Source organism: Sphaerodactylus townsendi, linkage group LG06 (genome assembly GCF_021028975.2).
Source record: "Sphaerodactylus townsendi isolate TG3544 linkage group LG06, MPM_Stown_v2.3, whole genome shotgun sequence".
Lineage (NCBI taxonomy): Eukaryota > Metazoa > Chordata > Lepidosauria > Squamata > Sphaerodactylidae > Sphaerodactylus > Sphaerodactylus townsendi.
The window spans coordinates 72484279-72504517 of NC_059430.1; the positions used below are offsets into that span (position 1 = coordinate 72484279).

Sequence of the window (20239 nt, forward strand, 5' to 3'; positions counted from 1 at the left end):
TTAAACATTCAATTTCTTGTTTAACAATTTCGAGTTTACCTTGATTCATACTTCTCACGTTCTACATTCCTATTATGTATATTGAACGGCTCTGGACTTTGCTTTTGCATCCATTTACATCAACTGGATGTCCTTCTGGCATTACTCCAATTGCATCATTAGGAATAGCACTATTTATTCTTGTCCTCCGCTCTTCCCCAGTATCTAACTGAGTGTTATTTGGCCTGGCGGCCTGCCCTCCAGGACTATATATTTTTCAGGTCTCAGTAGATAAGATAATTACTATCTTCACAAGACTTGTTTACAGTACAGGAACATAGCCAACATGACATTAAAGCAATTTAATACAACACATTACTTAGGAAAAGTAGTAGATCCAGTTTACATCTGATGTTCTGCACAACCCCATTTTGATCCTACGTACAACATACCATATTTACTTGAAAGAAAGAAAATCCTGAATGCAAGACAATTGCCCCCACAAAGGAAGTTACATATAAAAGCAGATCATCATGAATTTAAAACAACCCCTCCTTAAAAAAGTAATAGAATAAATAAAGGGGAGTTTCTATTACACAGTAATCAATATGCTCTTGGACTGAATGGCTCATTAGATCTTGGAAACTAAACAGGGTCAACTCTAGTAAACCCACCTCTCTTCACCACTTGCCTGAAAAACCAATGGGGTCACCATAAATTAGCTGTGGCTTGAAAGCAGTTTTCACCACCAATCATTATACAATAAATAATACAGACTACAGATCATTTTTTACACTGCTTTGCATTGTAATTCTTCAAACAGTATTGGATCACACTATTTCAAGTTTTAAAAGGCAACACACTGACTTCTACTGTCTCTCATCCTCCTCCAGCCAGTTGGTCAGATAAAGACTGAGGTATAAATGACCAACTAGCAATCCAAGCTAAACAGAATTACACCCTTCTAAATCAATTGAAACCAGTGGGATAAGAAGGGTGTAACTGACCTTGGGAAAACAGGGTTGCACTTCCATGTAACTATTGTTCATTTTGTGCAGGCACACACGGGAATTGCAAGTAGAAAAAGAAGAGTTTGGATTTATATCCCCCCTTTCTCTTCTGTAAGGAGACTCAAAGGGGCTTATAATCTCCATCCCCCCCCCCAACAACAACAAACATCCTGAGAGAGCTGAGAGAGCACCGAAGAACCATGACAAGCCCAAAGTCACCTAGCTGGCATGTGATGGAGCGCACAGGCTAATCTGGTTCCCCAAATAAGCCTCCACAGCTTAAGTGGCACAGCGGGCAATCAAACCTGGTTCTCCAGATTAGAGTTCATCTGCTCTTAATCACTACACCAATGCTGCTTTTTTATTTTTAGCAATTTGTTTTATTGAACGACATTCATAAGGATCAGGAAGCCTCCCCAATCCCTGTCAACAACCCTCTAATTCAGGGACACCAGGCATATATCACTTGCAGAAAAGATTTCCAAAGATTTCTAGTAAACTAGGAGTGCCCAACCTCTCTCTGGTGTTTTCTTGCCAAAACAATCACATGATCAGGAGGGGGGGAACTCCTCTCTCATCTCTCTCCATGCTGTTGCCTGAGTCCCCAAGAAACTAAGGTTCCAGAGACTTCACAGTAGGGCAGGAGAGACGGATGTGTGCCTTCACCGCAGGCCAGTCCATGAACAATGGCTACAACTAAGTGAAACCCCCTTTTCATCTTCATGACTTCTGTGCAGTCCCACATTGGGAGATTAGCAAGCTCACTGAGTTAAGGAAGCAGGTGTGAATCTCTTAAAGAAAAAAACCATGGAGGACCACATTGCCAACAGTTATTTAGCATCCCATATTGACATTCACCTAAAATTGTCTTATAAAGGAGCAGGGAGCTCTCTACAAGTGTCTGAACCAAAATATATCCAGGAAAGTGGCAAAGAAAAAAACCACCCTCTGTTGGAGAGAACCATGGTATGTAAAGTGGCACTGAATACCCATGCAGTCTAGACAGTGATAGTTTCCACCAACCCATGCAGCCTAAACAGTCCAATACAAAGTAATATTAGATCCCTAACTGACAGAAACCCAAGTGAAGTCACATTCTATACCTGCAAGGAGTACACAGTTGTTTGATGTCACAAACAAGTGTAATGACAGCATTGTGAGCCATGAGGACTGAGAGACAATTCGTGGTTAGAAATCTTGGTGAGATCAGACATTCTAACCTTAAGGAAGTTCATGAATAGAGGAGGCACAAGTTAGAACCCACATAGTCCTCATCCCACATCTGGAAGTGATGCATACTAAAACTGTTTTAGAAAGGAGCAAACCTTTATAATCTTATAAATAAGCAAGCACTATTATAAATGAAGAACCAAAAAAACAACAAAAGGTTACAACTCTGTAATATTCTTAGAAATGCAAAAAGGAAAGAGAGTGAGATCCAACCAGTGGCCAAAACAAAATCAACAGCATAAGAAACAGGGTTCAAACACTATTACAGCCTCAGTATAGTCTCTTTTTTCTTTCCAGAGTCTCTTTTTTTTTCTACTTAGAGGAACAAGATCTGGTAGTGAAGGAATGGTGTTTGCCACTCAGAAAAAAATGAGGTTGCTGATACAATGCAGGATCAAAAAACTACCACAGTCATCAGTGGCTTCCAGTTTGGTCCCCGTTTATTGTGCCTGCTTTCCCAAAAGGGAGAAACAGCCTCAATGTCTTTTTTGCCCAGAATGTAAATTCCAGGACAAAGAAACTCTGTTGATTAAATGGAGTTGATGGAGGAGCACTTATGCTTCATTAAGATGGGTAGGAGGGGGGTAAGAGGAACTGGAATTTTGCCAGTGGCCCTGCCCTATTCGCTATCGAAGCATGCCGAAACACTACCTCAACTCTGAGAACAGAGGCTGCTTTAGCTGTCAAGCCAAATGATGCCATACTTCCTTGAAATGTGAAGAGAAATGATATTAAAAGGACATCTTGTCTGACAGCTTATGCTTCAGCCAGTGTGTGTGTCGGTTTGGCTAAATGATGAATACTGCCTGTCTGTGTGCCTGTTAATCGCTAACGAACTGCACTATAGTCCCTGTAGGAATTGCCACTTTGAAGGGAAAACTTCAAAGAGGAGCTGTAAAGCAATCTTAAAAGTGGGTGGAAAAATACTAAATGCATGTAGGTGTAGCTAATGACATATATCTCATCTGACAAAAAAGTTTATTTCAGTGTTTATGAATTGCCAGAACAACAGACGAGGAGCGGGAGATGGCTCATGGGAAGATTGGACTGAATAATGTTGAGTTGTTAAGGACATCTAGTGGTGAACTTATAGAACTGCTCCAAGAATTTATAGACCTGCATTAAAGTCAATATGGCGGACAAGAGAACACCCAGAACACCTTTGGATGTTTCAGATTTGGACCCTATTCAAAGAGTGGAATTGTTAATCTCCATGCAAAAAGACATGTCAGCGATTAAGTCAAAAGTGGATCATATAGACAAAGTGATGGGGAAGATAGCCCTGAGGGTGGGATATAAATAAAAGTATAAATTTAAAAAAAGAAAGAGATTAAAAGACTTGGTATTGATTTAAAGAAAGTGAAGGAGGAATCCAAGACCAAGAAATCCACCACCAAGCAGAAAAAGTACTTTGGCTGCATCTGTAGCAGAGGAAATGTGCATTAAGAATATATGGTGTGCCAGAAAAGGAATGAGAAAATCTTAGAAAAGATTTTATTCCAGAATAGGTGAAATTCATGTCTTTTCCTGTTGAAGAAATAGATTCTATGGTGGATAAAATCCATCATGCAAGATCAGTAGCAGCTAAAAACAAGAACCTCCCATAAGACCATGTGATGTACATAACAAGATATTGTTTAAAGAGGCGATTCTTTGCATGTACTACAAAAAAAGGTGCCGTTTAAATTGTGATGAGAGAATTGCCCTGGAAAATATTACTGAAGTGAAAGAAATATAAATTTCTTACAAATGCTTTGAAAAAGAAGGAAATACCCTTTTGGTGGTTATTGGCAGAAGGACTGTGTTTCACTTTCAACAGGCTTATCAGAATGTAATTTTGCAGTATGTTAAGTTATACTGTTCATTCCAGAAAGTAGCAAAATTCCATTATTACATATAATCAGCTTCCCACATGGCTCAATGCAAATGGGGAAAAGGTATCACTTCATACATCCAGTGACCTGGCATCGTGCCTCTGTGTGTTAGTTAACCAAAAATAAACTGGCTGGCTCTCCACCCTGCTTGTCTATGGACCAGTTTTATTCATAGCCCATCTTTCTCTCTAAGACTGAAGGCAGTCTGCATTGTTTTCAGATTCTTCATTCCTAGTCCTCTAGCATTCCAGGTCCTCTTTGTCAGCTGTCTTATGATGTATGATTATTTTTATATTTTGTAATCAGAAAACTAAGGCATAACAGGGTAGTAAGAATGCAAGGAGGGGGGAAGCTGCATTCTGCTTTTATGTAATCAAAAAACTAAGGCATAACAGGGTAGTAAGAATGCAAGGAAGGGGGAGCTGCATTTGTTTTGTTAAGGGATGAAAGCATAATTAAGCAATCTGGACTACAAAACACCAGTTTACCTGCATGTAGCATTAGGATCAGCATTTCTTGAGAGAAGCAGTTCTACACACTTCAAAATCTGCTCTTCTGAAGCACGTGCAGTGCATACAGCCATCAAAACTGTATACTGATCTAAATGAAATTTATGCAAACAAGTTGATAACCAGTATCAAGTTTGTATAAGAGCTCTGATAACCTGAAGAAGCACATACCCGCAACTGACAAGTACAAAAACAGAGTCACTAAGACACACTTTGGACTACCATATTTATCTTGAAATTTAACTTTAAAACTGCAGAATTTAATTATTTAATAGTCAAATCTAATTACAATTAACTGGGTTTAGAGTAAATTGTTCTCTGTAGCATATTCTGAAGCACACTTTTTGTTAAAATCTGTACATTTTCTTCACCTCAGCACAATGCTTATAAAATACACTGCACAGTGAACATAATAATCATGCTATTTCATGCATATCTTTTGTCATGGCAATGAATTCCACTGTTTCCCTGCAATGTAAGTTTTGCTGAGCTGTATATCATCATCCCAATGCTGACCCTTTGGAGAAATTAACTCCCACATAGCAGGATTCTTATACCAAATAAAGAATACCATGAAACAAAAATTAGCTTAGAGTTAAACCTCACTCTTGGTGCTTTGGGAGGCCTATTTACTTGTTTTTGTTAGAGGTGAAGTAGGAATGTCATTACAGAACTGTGTATAAAAAGGAGTATGTCTGCAACCAATTATGTTAATCAACATAGTTTGAAGACAAAACTTACTTTAAATTAATGTGTGTGGATAGGATAGTTTATTTGGGGACTCCAAATATTAGATGACACCAATATTCATGGCATGTTAGTTATCTTCATCTTCTCAATGATACACAGCAAGTTGCTGTAAAACAGCCACACCCTCCAAATGGAAATCTAAGACAAACTGATCCCCCCTACCCCCCAAATACCTCTTTCAAAATGAGTTCTGTAATACTTTTTGGAGCCAGCAACTCAGCATACCTGGACACAGGGGCGGGGGCATAAATGCTATCTCCTTGAATTGAATGTCCTTCTGTCTTGATCTGGGAGCTGCCCTCTAACCCTTCTTTCCTTCCTGGGTGCTTTATTCTTCTCCTCTTTCCACATGGCTCTGCACAGAGTCACGTGACTCTACAAGTCTCTCCTGTAGAAACAGTACCCTCATTCTGTACACATGATGCTCCATTTAGCTGGCCACTTTTAATAGGAAAAGCACTCTTTAGGTTAGGCTTCTCTCGCTCTTTCTGTCTCCTTTCAATTGCAACTTGAATGTGAATTGAATCTGAGTAAATAGGTTTTACTTGTTGCAACATATTTCTCGGGAGATTTATTTACTGCCTGTAATATCATACTTCTATGACTGGTCAAACACTACTGTATTAACCAAATACCCCTATCAACTCTAGTTTTTTTAAAAAAAATTGTTCCTGTTTATTCTCAACATTATAGTAACTGTGAATTATCTAAACAAGGCAGTCACCATTGGATAATAATTCACATGTACATGTCTATAAAACCAGTTAAATGTGCTTTTCTCCTCTCAGTTTTGTCTATCTTCTGCAGCTTATATTAAAAATGCTCTATATATTAAGGAACAGCTAATATATTAAACAGAAAAACCAGTTTCAATCTGTGCAAATTGTCTATTCTCTGACTCTCAGAAGTTCAAAATCTACCCTTTCCATAAAGTGATTCCGAGTATCAAAAAACTGAGATAGTAATCTTCAAGACTTTTATGTAATGTTTAAATGACAAGGGGTGATCATGTTTATTTACACATGAATTAACTCAATATACTTAGTGGCAATATTTACCCTTATCAAAGCTTGCATTTGCACCTCTGTCCAGAAGGATACGCATTAGTTCCACATTAACCACACTTGCAGCATACATCAGAGGAGTCCATCCAAACTTGAAGGTAGATTCTATACTTACACCTGAAACATGTTTATGTACATAAATAATCAAGGTTTGAACTCAAAATGGATTTTAAAATTCTAAAACATGGATATGTGACCTAACTGGTCATTTCTAGTACAATGATTCTTTAATAGGGTACCTGTGCCTAACACCTGGGGCGTATTCAGAATTTCAGGACGCAAATTAGGGGGCAACTGGGATTTCAGACTGCATGCAGTCCTCCCCCCTAAACATATGCAAAATAACTTGAAAGCTACACGCCACACACTGAGATAAAACCCAACATACCTTCCATGGTTCTTCAGGGGCAAACAGCAAACAAATCAAACTGAACATAAGAGTTGGCTGACAGTCTCCAGGCAATAGAGTCTTGTTAAATGTACACCTGAAATCTGTGCATTGTATACTGACCTCACACATAACATTACTTCTTTTGAGACCTGTCTCATTTTCAAAAGTAGCTTACCACCAGGTGTAAAACACAGTTTCAGAAAATATAATATATGAAGAGCTATGATGACAAATGCAACTAGCATGCAAATATGTGGGCCAAGGTTTGATTCACACAGCATACTGGACTCTATTTTTATTGCCAATTTCCCTCTGAAGGAGTACCCCTGTTAATCCCACATAAACTTTTTAATCCACAAAACTAATGGTGGAATCAAACTATTAGTCTATAAAGTGCCACATAAGAATCCTGTTTGTTCTCTTGTCCGTAGCTGCTAAAAATATTTTTCTTTCCACAAATTGCACTAACGGTGCAATCCTAAAGCAAGTTACTCCAGTTTAAGACCATTCATTTCAATGGATTTAGACTGGAGTAACTCTGCACAGAATTGCACTGTTATACCATTCTTCTAGCTAGAGAATACATGTGTCCTCCTAGTCTCAAACACCATTTGTGAAAAAAAACAACAACCTGGACTTCACCCCTAAAGTTGTGAAGACCCAGGGAAAGAAAGGGAAATGTCGGTGCTGGAAGGGGGGAGTAAGTTTTATCGGGGGGGGGGGGGGGGCTTTTTCAATTTTTCTAATAGAAAAGTTGGAAGTTTGGGAAATACTGAATAAAACTCCAATGAAATATCTTCTCTTTCAGGATGAGTGAAATGTTTTTATAAACAAGGTGGGAATACTTTAGACATACAGTTTTGAAATGCAAGACAGATTTCTGCACTGAAGATACTTAATCTTTATGAGGGTAGCACACAGGGGTTTCATTGCTTCTGCAGCCCTTTGGGCCTGATTCTTCTCATGTGGTTGACCTTTTCACCTCTCCCTCAAACCACTATGACACATATACCCACAGATTGGGTATCAAGTAGTTTATTGCCCTGCCTTGCTGGAGGAAAAAAATCAGAAGGAGATGGGTAATAAACTGCCCCAAACTCTCGGAGGAAAACTCTGAAAGTTTAATTGAGAATTGTGTTCTAACTAGTAGTTACAGAACGAAGAAGTCAGCATCTAGCTGGAATTACATCTACCTGTGCAGATATTTAAATACTTTGAGTGATTTTTTTTCTCACCAAATAGTGCATTTTATGTTATTCAACACAAAGCTTCTGTTTTCTATTTTAACTCCTATTTTTCTACTTTTTGCATAGCAAAATTAAGCCACATGAACTAAAGTAGCATAGAGTATATCCGCTTGCAATTTTCTCTGAAGCATCAAGCATATTTACAAGTTTGCTTGTAGAAAATGAAGGTATTTATAACTTTTAAACAGATTCCACAGATATTTCAAATACTGCAATTTTATATGCTACATATAAATTATTCATTTTCTGTTGTTAAAGCAGTAAAATTAGCTTAGGTTTGATAGAACAGCAAGTACTGCATGTATTTCAATTTTCAACCCCAATGTACTTTCTCCCCACGGCTTCAGAATTTCCAGAAAAGTTTACACCTCTAATCACACTATTGGGTGATTTCAATACAGGCAATACAATGCTGTGTATTTAGGGTGTGAACCTTTCAAGGGAGGTATTTTTAGAATTCGGCTTTAAAAGACTCACAGATTTTTGAAAAAGCTTAACCCCCATGCTGGCTTTTCAAAAATTCCGGAGGCTTTTGATGTCAAACCCCAAAATTTCAAGCTATAAAGCTGAATGCAGGGATCAGTTGAGCTGACAACCCTTGAATTCAGCTCTGCTTCTTCCCCTGCTGCCTCCGTAGCCTGCAGTAGGGGAGAGCTGCCTGCAAAGGTTGGGAAAGTAAAGTACAGGTTTATTGACTATTGTGGGTTTTCCAGGCTGTGTGGTAGTAGTTTTGGTCTGGCAGTTTTTGCTTCTAACGTTTTGCCTGCATCTATGGCTCGCATCTCCTGAGGCATGTCAGGGTAAGATGTGTTTCTCTCTGTGGCGCCGGCTTATTTCCAAAAGGAGTCAGTGTGGTTAGAGCAGGGGTGTTCAACTCTGGTGCTCCAGATGTTCATGGACTACGATTCCCATCAGCCCCTGCCAGCATGGCCAGTGGCAGGGACTGACAGGAATCGTAGTCCATGAACATCTGGGGCGCCAGAGTTGGACACCCCTGGGTTAGGGTGTCAGACCAGAATCCAGATCCCTAACCTCTGCCTAACCTATATCACTGGACTATGGTTGTAAGGATAACAGTAGGGTTGTAAGGATAAACAATGTCGGAAGCAACTTTGTGTTCCCATTGGACACAAAAGTGTGCTATACATTTGTATTGTTGAAGGCTTTCACGGTAAAAATCAATTATCTGTTGTGAGTTTTCTGGGCTGTGTGGCTGTGGCTTGGTAGTTTTTGTGCCTAACATTTCACCTGAATCTACAGCTGGCATCTTCAGAAGCATCTTTTGCACAAGGCAAAGCTTCTGAATGCTTGCCTTCTAAAGTCAAAACCTCATAAAACTCAGACTGCTCATAAAGTTGGAGATCTTCAAGATCAGTCAACAGCAAACTCAAAAGGAGCCACTCATCACAGAAAAAAAGCAACTAAAGCAGACACCCACAAGTCCTGGTACATTCAAATTACTTCCCTAGACTTCTTGTATAGACCTCTTCCCTATTTTTAAAAATCTATCTTATGTGCGACCCTGGACATTTATTATATTTCTATACAATTAAAATTCACTGTCCTCTTTTATCTTAGTCTATTCCAATTGTAGGTACCACCCACATTACTACATTCTTGCCTTAGACAGATCATTGTTCACTAATTCTGCAATCCTAGCCATACTATGTTGCCTTGCTAGGCTGTTTCATAGCCTTGCACTGCTATCCCTTGCACCTCAGTGAGAAATCATACTATACATAATTTTTTAAAAATCTTACCAGAATTTAAAAGTTCTTCAATCACAGACAAGTTTCCAGTAGTCAATGCTTTCTTAAAAGCTTCGACTTTGTTATCAGTTGGCAGTGTTTCATCCAAATGCTGAACAGAAAATGAAATTACAGTATTTTAGTTGTTTACCAGCAATTTAAAAAGCTAAAAGCCTAATTTGCACATTAGCTAAATGTTAAAACACTTGTGGCGCAGTCCAGATCATGTGAGGCTTTTTGCCCCACTATACCTATACATCTGAAATTTACCGGGAAAAACAGGATCTTCTCCAAACATGCAGTTCTCTCTCTCTCTCTCTCTCTCTCTCTCTCTCTCTCTCTCACACACACACACACACACACACACACGTCTTAATATACATCACAGCTAATTTCTATTTCAGTGTCTGAGGCAGCACTTTGCATGCATCACACTGTTGTTCAATCTCACAATACACTGGACACTGGCATGGAGGCAAACCTACCTAGTACAGTTATTGAAAGCTGATGGTGAAAATCCACCTTCTTAGATGACAAACCTGTGCAGACACACCTTCCTGCAGCAGCTGTTCCAAGAATTCAGACTCATTCAATTCTAGACCAGCTGTTAACTGGTCCACTTATAATGCAAAAGTATGAACCTCTCCCACATTCACAATGCAATCCTATGCAGTGGTAGTCCAGTCTAAGACTACTTCTCTTTCCCCACCCCACCTATAAAGAATTATGAAGATGTAAGGCCCATTACTGGAATTTTTGAACTGTTAACACCACACAAATCATTTACCAAATCATGAATATCACTACTGTAACAATTTTTTTTATTTTCCATACACGGAAATATAGCTATTCGCCTCTATTCAGGGGAACTCGAGCTGACACGGAAGAAACACACCCTGGGAATGGAACAAACCGACCTATGGCTTCTAATCCTCCCCAAATAAAAGCCTCAGGGCGAAGAATTTCGCCTGCCTCTTACCTGGAGCGGCTCGCAGCCGATATCCCAGGCATCGTCGTCGCTCTCGAACTTCTCCTCGCCCGCGGGAACAGCCAAAGTAAGCGCACCGCCCGCCATCAAGGACTCCCTCGCCGCTTTGCAGACTTTTCTTTCTTGCTGAGCGACCGCATGCGCCTCACACGCGCCCGCGCGCGCGAACGACTAATGATGGTTCCGCCCTAAATGTTAGCGCACGCGGGGAAGAGGGAAGAGTCGCTACTGACGCCATTTTCGTTCGCGTGTGCCGCAGCGCGAAGGAGGAGTCACGTGTTAAAAAAAAGTTACCAAAGCAGTTGGGTATTTGTGAAAACGCGTGGTGGATTCAGTGGAAGGCGTGTGCAGAGGTGATGTGAGGCATTTAAGGACTCCCGTAAAAAAGCAACTGTCATACGGTAAGAAGTCAATTCAACATTGGGCGATTGGCTGCCTTTAATAGTGTTCAGAGCCTATTGGCTGAAGATGTCTTTGTAGTGCTGGTTTCCATACCCAGGGAAAGAACTGACCCTTCCTTCCTACGCCACAGTCTGTTGTTCTCAGGAGCTATGTATTGTTTTATTTATTTGATCCCATCCTTCCTCCCTATTTTAAAATAAGAACTTCTGTTTAATTTAGTCGTCATCTGGATTACAGTATTAGGGCAGTTGTTCATTTTTAATTTGAAGTTTTATTCTGTTTAATATTCATTGAAAGCCCTTAGTTCACAAGGGAAGGGCAATGTACAAATGCAAATGATAATAATAATACTCTCTGATCATGACAAGAAGTGTGTTTTGCTGCACAACTAATCTCTTTTCAGTTGGGAAGAATCTGTGGTATGCTTGGTGCCAGCTCTCTGGGGTACATGGTTCTTGGTAAATTCTAATTTCAGATGGGTAGATGACCATGATTGCACAATACCTTGGAGTGGTAAACTAAAATAGGAGTCCACTGGTACCCTGAGGACTAACAATTCCAGGATAAGCATTTATGAGTTAGAGTTCACTCCATCAGATCTAGGGTTGCCAGGCCAAGCCTGGGATCATGGGGGTGCATGATATCAGCTGTGTCTCTATGTCACTTCTGGGGGAAACCCAGAAGTTACAAAATAGCTATATGAAATGCTGGAAACTCTATGGTGAAAAAAGTATTGCCATCCTTCAAGTCTTAGTTTCTGTCAGTAAAAAAATAATCTCCTTCCTTCCATATGACATTGTATGCCATCTGCAGGTATCAGGGAGCCAGGCATCTGTTGGCTATCCCACCACTTAGGATGGCCCATCTGGCATCAACCAGAGCATCAATAGTGGCTTTTTCTCTAGAATTGACTCCCTGAAGAGGTAAGAAGACTTCCTCCTCAGATATCCTCAGGAAGCACTGCAAGTTTTGCCTGTTTGTCTGGGCATTTAAATTGGCAGTCATATTTTAAGGGAGGAGAGATTTGGGGTTTGTTATTTTTTGTCTTAACTGAAAATGTTTGTAACTATTGTTGTAAGCTGTCTTGAACCCCAAGAAAGGACAGGGGAGTTAAAATGTGGATCCGTTGCTTACTGATTTCCAGACTATAGAAGTAAGTTCCTCTAGAGAAAATGGCTGCTTTACAGGCAGGACTTGGCAGGGGCGTAGCTAGGGAAAATAGAGTCCGAAGCAAAATCTGAGTTTTCTGCCCACCTGCTCACCCCCACCTCATATGGGTGGCCGCCTTCCCCACCACGACCAAACAAAGTATTTTGCACCAGGTCATCTCAAAGTCACCATCACATTATAGTGATTGCACCAGGTCCTCTCAAAGTCACCATCACCCCAACTCACAAATCTGGGTAAAAGCTGGCTCCAGATGATTTTAAACGGATCCTCATGAATTGATATGATTTTTGCATTGGTATGAAATGAAACCACCGTGAAACTATAGAACATGTCTTAGTCTACAGGCAGCACCAAAACAATCACGCATCCCATGTTCTGTGGCACTGCAGTGGTGCAAAAACCTGCTTGAAAAAACAGATCCTCATGATTTTTGCACTGAAGTCATCCCAAAATCACCAGCACATCACAACTACAGCCATTAGCCACATGTCTGAACACAACAATCACACATCCCACACTTCGTGGTGCTGCAGTGGTGCAAAAACCTGCTTGGAAAACATGGATCCTCATGGATCCTTATGATTTTTTCACTTGGTCATCCAAAAATCACCTGCACATCACAGCTCATACCCCTAGACACATGTCTGAACACAAAAATAAGGTGGCAAGGAATGGTTAGGGGTGGGGGAGATGGGAAGAGATGGTTAGGGATAGGAGAAATGGGAAGGGGTGGGGAGGGGGAGGGTGGAAAGGGATGGGGAGGGATTGAGAGGGTGTCAAGGGTTGGCTGGGTGTGGGGGAAGGTGGCAAGACATCATCCTACTCTGATGATCTTCAGTAATTCCAGAAGGCTTCCAGACCCCACTGGGAGGTTGGGAAGACCAGCCAGTCACCTTTCCTGCCCCCCTAAGCCTGATGCCATGACCTTTGCCTGAACAGCCTGGACCTCCTGCCCACCTACTGCCCCCAGACTCATCATTGAGACCGTACTTCTCCTGCTGCTGCTGCACCTGCTCCGAGCTGAGCCTGCAGTTTGGAGCGCCACAGCACCTCGTCAGTGGTCAGGCTGGGCGCAGCCTCCATGCTACCTGCCACGGTCACTCTGGGTAGGGGGTGGAATCGAGGGAGGGGGAGAGCCAAACAGCCGCCCTGCGCCAAAGGGGTTACTATAGGACCCCCACCATGCGCCCGTCCTTCTGAAGGGGTTCCCAAACTCTTTCCATCTGCTGGTGGGGAGGTTTCGGTCAGGGAGCAAGAGAGCCACCAAGTCCAGGAGTCTGGCTCCCTTCTTTCAGGCATCGATGAGGATTCACAAGCTGACTACCGGGCTGCAAAGATGGCAGCTGCCCAGCTCCCTCCCGGCCATGCCCAGCTTAGTTACTTTCTGCTCCTGGCGACTTCAGCTGCTACGAAACGGGAGGTGGTGGGAGGAGATGGGGGCCATGCCCACTTCTTTCAGGCCCCACCCACCCGCAATCCAGGCGATTTCACCCAACCGGAGGGGGGAAGGAGAAGGGGTATGGGGGCGATTTTCCACCTTCCATGTGGCGTGAACGGTGGCCACCCGGGGCATTTGTCCCCAGGCCACTCCATGGAAACTCTGCCTATGGGACTTGGTAGTATCACATCTTTCCTCAAATCTCCAAGAATTTCACAACCCAGAGTTGGTTACCCTAGTTGTGAGTTCTTAGTTTATTAGATTCTAAATTAGTCCTAACAAGACATTAATCTTATATTATGTCTTAATGTAATATATGGGATCAGGTCCTTATGATTTTCTGTCTGAAACAGAAACCTTAGGATAAACTGATACCCAAATCAAGCAACTAAAACATCAGATATCCACAGGATGGATGCAATCAAGCAACAAATGAACTGCTATTTGGATGAGGAACTTATGAAAATATTTTATAGTTTGTCCAGTTTACTCTGACTAGCATTAATTTAATATAGTCTAGAGCAATAGCCTTTCATAGTTTGGCTATCTGATGTTCTAAGTAGAGATAACAGGATTACATCCATCTGTTGCACCAGTTTATTGACCTATGATGGCCTTTCCCCCTGTAAATGATTGCTGTGTTAGGGTTGCCAACTTTGGGTTGGGAGGGGAGGGTTTGGTGAGGTATGGGACCTCAGCAGGTGTAATGCCATAGAGTCCTCTCTCCAAGCACTCATTTTCCCAGGAGAACCGATCTCTATCATCTGGAGGTTGGTTGTAATACTGGAAGATTTCTAGGCGTTGCTAGTTTCCAAGCATCTACAACAGGCGTTGCTAGTTTCCAAGCATCTACAACAGGTGGTGATAAAACCTTGAACTGTTCATCTGGACCTTCTGCTTCCCTTGCGCAGATTTCTTTTAAAAAATCTTCTTTGAAGTGACTGTAAATTAATTATGCCCAAATCTTGGAATTAATTACCGTATATACTCGTGTATAAGTTGACCCGCATATAAGTCGAGGCACCTAATTTTACCACAAAAAGCTGGGAAAACTTATTGACTCGCGTATAAGTCGAGGGTGAGAAATGCAGCAGCTGCTGGTAAATTTCAAAAATAAAAATAGATACCAATAAAATTACATCAATTGAGGCATCAGTAGGTTAAATTTTTTTGAATATTTATTTCAAAGAAAAACAGTAAACTGGCTCTGTGAGTGGAAAAGAGGGTCAACAAGAACAATATGGTATCAACAATAACTTTAAAAGTACAAAAACCTTAGCTCAATCAGCAACCAAGCTAAAACACAAGAGTTAAAATCCTTCAAAACTGGATTCCTCATCATCATCTGTATGTCCAAATGTAATTCAACTTAGATTTAAAGAGGGATATTATCAGAAATGGAAAATCTATTAGCTTCCATTGTAAACAATGGGGGATGGGGCACCCTTTTGGGGATCAATAACTTTGGATCCCCTGACCCAAACTTCACCAAACCTGGCTGGTATCATAAAGAGAATCTCCTGATGAGACCAGCCAGGTTTGGTGAAGTTTGGTTCAGAGGGTCCAAAGTTATGGACCCTCAAAAGGGTAGCTCCATCTACTAATAGCTCCCATTGAAAACAATGGGGAATGGGGCACCTCCTTTGGGGGTCCATAACTTTGGACCCCCTGAACCAAACTTTACCAAACTTGGCTAGTATCATCAGGAGTGTCTTCTGAGGGTACCCTGAAAATTTGGTGTTGCTAGCATCAAAACTGCTAAACACACACGCAAAATTTTAATGACACGCATATAAGTCGAGGGGAGCTTTTTCAGCATTAAAAATGTGCTGAAAAATTCAACTTATACATAAGTATATATGGTAATAGGTTCACAGGTTACTGAAAGAAAAATCATCATGCATGCCTGCTTTTAAAAGATGTCTAATCTGACAATGGATGATACTTTATAAAAAGACCATTTATTGTACAAATTGCTTGAAAAAAATAATTTACCAAGCTGCTCAACTGTAAATTGATTCAGATTCCTTTGAAATGAGAGGTTCATGTTACCTTGAATTAGTTTTGCATCTGGTTCTTCAGCTGTCATTTAAAACTTGTACAAACTGGTGCTGGCAAACACCCATTTTTATTTCCCTTTTAAGAGTTTCATGCCCATTTGCTTTGCCATTAACTAAAAATTGTTGCATTAAAAAGGATATAATGGCTCCATCTAGAACAGGAGACCTATTTGGAGACCCATGACTATAGATCTCAAAGCATAGAAATCATTCAGGTTTGATGACTCCACTCTGTTACAGCTACCAGTCTCAGAAATCAAGTATACCATGTTGTAGGTATGGGGAGGAGATATTACAAGAAGGACAATTAAACTCCAGTATATGAACCTAATGAATGTGATATGAGTTCTTTTATGTTCTGTAATAAAATAATACTTTATTGTGTTAATGTGCCTCAGTCCTTTAATTACAGCTACAGACATGATGGAAAACCCAAAACTAATCTGCTCTTCAGGAGCATTTTTCGACATTCCAGCTACCTGAGTTGCTATAATCAGCAAGGCCAAAGGAAGAAGAGACATCAGCCAACAATCAATTCCATCATGGCAAGACTGTGACCTTGAACTCCTTCCTGAGCACCTCTTAAATTCAGCTTTTACTGACATTGATATTGGTTATTAATTGACTGAAAAGTGGTGCAAAAATGCAACCAATCACCCCTATGTTTTTGCCTGGGAAAGCAACTAGATAGATAGATAGATAGATAGATAGATAGATAGATAGATAGGTAGATAGGTAGGTAGGTAGGTAGGTAGGTAGGTAGGTAGGTAGGTAGGTAGGTAGGTAGGTAGGTAGGTAGGTATTCCCTTTGCCACTAATCCACTTTTAATGAGTACACAGTACAGAGAAATTTCAGTCATTGATTCATGAATGTTTAATAGGAACAAATCTATCAGCATCTGGGTGTGATTCTGGATACCTCCTTTTCAGTGGAAGCCCAGGTCATAAACATGACACAACTGGCATTTTTCCATCTTTGCCAGATCAGGCAACTGGTATCTTATCTGTCCTACCCCGACTTGGCTTCAGTGATCCATGTAGTAGTCACCTCAAGAACTGATTACTGTAACTTGCTCTACACAGGACTGCCCTTGCTCCTGACCTGGAAGCTCCAGTTGGTTCAAAATGCAGCTGCATAGGATGTTGGTTTCTTCTGGGATGCCATGGGGAGCCTGTATGCAACTGGTTCTCTAGAGCTACATTGGCTCTAGATGGAATACCAGATCCATTTCAAGGTCCTAATTTTAACATTTAAAGCCCTTAGTGGTCTAGCATTAGTCTCTCCTTATATGTCCTCCAGAGAGCTCTACGCTCTGCTAATAACAACCTGCTAGAGATCCCTGGCCCAAGAAGTGTCCTCAACTAAAGCCAGGGTGTTTTTGGCCCTGGCCCTGGCCCCAGCCTGGTGGAATGCTCTGTCGCGCTGTGGGAGTTATCCCAATTTCGCAGCACCTGTAAGACAAAGTTGTTCCACAAGGCCTATAGTTGAGATCAACAACGGATTTGAGATATCTAGCTGGCTAACCTCCTTCACTTTTGCCACCCCCTTTTTTCCATTTTTAAATCAAAGGTGGTGGTGTATTAGCTGGCCCTACACTGATTTGTTTTTAGCCTGTCTTTATATGAGATTGGTAATTTGTATTTTATTATTCTTATAAATAATATTTTATCTTATCTATATTGTTAACCATTCTGAGTCTACTTTGGCAGGGAGAGAAGGATATTAAATCTATCAACAACAACAACAACATTAATAAAAGTAAACAGCAGTACTGCAGTCCAAGCTCTTCTCATCAGCTGTTCAATCCCAACAGAAGTCGATTTCAGATAGCCAGCTCAAGGTTGACTCAGCCTTGTATACTTTTGAGATTGGTAAAATGATTACTGTGCTTGCTGGGGGTAAAGTGTAGATAATTGGAGAAGGTAATGGCAAACCACCCAGTCAACATAGTCTGCCAAGCAAACATTGTGATATGATGTCACCGAATCGATCAGTTATGACCCAGTTCTAACACAGGGGACAACCTTTATCTTTTTATAGATATCCAAGGTCAGCTCATCTGTTTATTTGCAAAATAACATTAATGTCTTATTTATTACTCTCTTGTTCCTAATGGAAGCTGCATTTTCTTCTGCTCTATGGGCTCAGCTTCCATTGTGCTTTTCACAGTGAACATGACAGTGAATTTTCACTGTTGTGTTGAAGCAACTAATTTAGATTGTTCCCTTGGAACTAGCAAGAAAGCATGTACATTTAAAAAACAAAAACAAAACTTCAAGGATTAGTTAGGTCCAGATTAGGAATTCACCCTGAGGATGTCATAGACATTTTAAACTATTGATATCCTATCAATCTTTCTTCAAGGGATAGCAAGTGAGAGTAAATTCTCTGTCTTTGTTGTACAGCAATCTTTCAATCAATCTTTAACATAATAAATAAAAGTGATCCAGCCATGCCATGCCTAACTCTGTTGAGTTGACGTGCTGTCCTCCTAGATGAAAAATGCTACCATTATATACCATTCCTGTTGACACCTGTATGATCATAAAATGGTACACAGGATTTAGGCTTGTTCTGTGGTAAGGCATCTACTGAGTAATAAGTATCAAGTGAATAAGGTATACCAGATCTGGACTCTTGTCCCTTATATTCCTGATTTTGAATGCTATCCAAGCAAATTTATCTTCTTCAAGCGTGATTTCAAAATTTTTGCTAGAGTACTAACTAATCTTGTAAATCAACGCTCGAAACATGAATTTGATGAGAAATGGAATCCTTATTGTGTATGTGTGTGTGACATAAATATAAGATAATCCAAGCATTAGAAATTAATAGCATCTAAGATATAATAATTGGAGTAGCAAAAATACTTTGGAGCAAACAAATGACAAAGATTATAAGATTTTATAAGTTCTCTCTAGTAATCAGAAAATATTATATTGGGATCCGTTATGTAATATGTACTTAAAAGCTACAGCATTGAAGATATCTACCCACCATTATATTAAGTACATATTACATAATGTAAAAGCTACAGCATTGAAGATATCTACCCACCATTATATTACTTTTTCTGTTACTTTTTTCTTCTTCTGATCTGTTTAATATATGTTGGAAAATAATTTTTAAAATTATTTAATTTTTTTTCTGCTAGAAAACAGCATTGATATTAGAGTCTTCCTGTCCCCTCCTGGAAAACTGGATAGTATAGGGCTAATAAGAATTCTTCTAATGCTAGTATACCTCTTGCAATCGACTAGAATAAGCTCAAGTGACTCCCAGGATCCGTCATTACATATACATAGACACCATTCAGATGGGATTACTCTATGTTTTTACCATAAAGGATCACCGTAGGTAATGCGTTGTATCCTAGTAAGGTAAAAAATCTTCTATAATCTGAATTATCTAACAATCTTACTTGCATACAATAGCAATGCCACTTTATTTAATGAGTCAGGATCAAAAAGAAATTTTTAAATTCTATTCATGTCATGCTATCTTTTGACATCCAGGATTCTCTGTTTAAGTATCTCCTTTGCCCACATAGTTCATCATTATTAGCATCTGGGTAGACAAACCACAATATATTAATTTGGACTCAACTAGTTTTCTTCTTGGGAAACATATAGGTTTTTTATTCAGAGACGAATTAATCCCTTAGTGGATTAATGTATTCTTAGCCAATACAATAAGTACTCCAAACATAATGTGGCCTCTACTGAGATCTAGGCCTCTAGTCTATTAGTATCATTAGAGATTATTGGGAGTGCTTGAAAAGTTGATCTCAAAATTTAGATTGTATTCTCTCTATGGTTAGATTTTGGTAGAAATACAAAACATACCTCCATAAAGAATTTGGGCCAAAGGTTTTGCAATAAATAATTTAATTGCATTTTTTTCAAACAAAATCTTTGTATTGTTCCTGCACTTATCTGGGCCTTAGAAGAAACATAGGCTAAATGAGCATTCTTCTGACCTTTTGCTTAGAAAACTCCTAAATGTTTATGGAAGTTAGCCTGTTCCCGTTGTTCTGAATTAACGTACTTTTGGAGCAGGCCATTATTTTTTCTTATCATAATTAATTTCCAAGTGATTTGTGCGGCAGTAAAGTGCAAAAGTATTAAGAGCTCTCTTCAAACCAGTAGGTGTTCTTGACATTATTACGGTATCAACAGCATAAAGCAAAAGAGAAATGTGTTTATCAGCTATTTTAGGTGGGTGAAAGTCCACATTTCTCATAAGATCAACAAGGTTGTTAATATAGTAATTAAATAATAAAGGTGCTAAAATACAACCTTGCTTCATTTCTTTGCTATTCATTCATTTTATAACAGACTGGTTTATCTGTGATCTGCAAACAACTAAACACTCTTTC

The 20239-nt window shown here is 39.9% G+C and overlaps 1 protein-coding gene across 1 annotated transcript in view; it reads right to left on the minus strand.

Annotated features, from left to right (window-relative positions):
- Positions 1-11032, minus strand: part of ASZ1 (ankyrin repeat, SAM and basic leucine zipper domain containing 1) — a 35390-nt gene extending 24358 nt beyond the window's left edge. Inside the window, exons 1-4 of the mRNA XM_048500792.1 lie at positions 10782-11032; positions 9815-9914; positions 6411-6533; positions 4582-4693 (exon numbers count right to left, since the gene is read on the minus strand). Coding sequence (XP_048356749.1) covers positions 4582-4693; positions 6411-6533; positions 9815-9914; positions 10782-10877 — 431 coding nt within the window. The 5' untranslated portion in view covers positions 10878-11032. The remainder of the gene's footprint in view (positions 1-4581; positions 4694-6410; positions 6534-9814; positions 9915-10781) is intronic.
- Positions 11033-20239: the final 9207 nt, after the last annotated feature.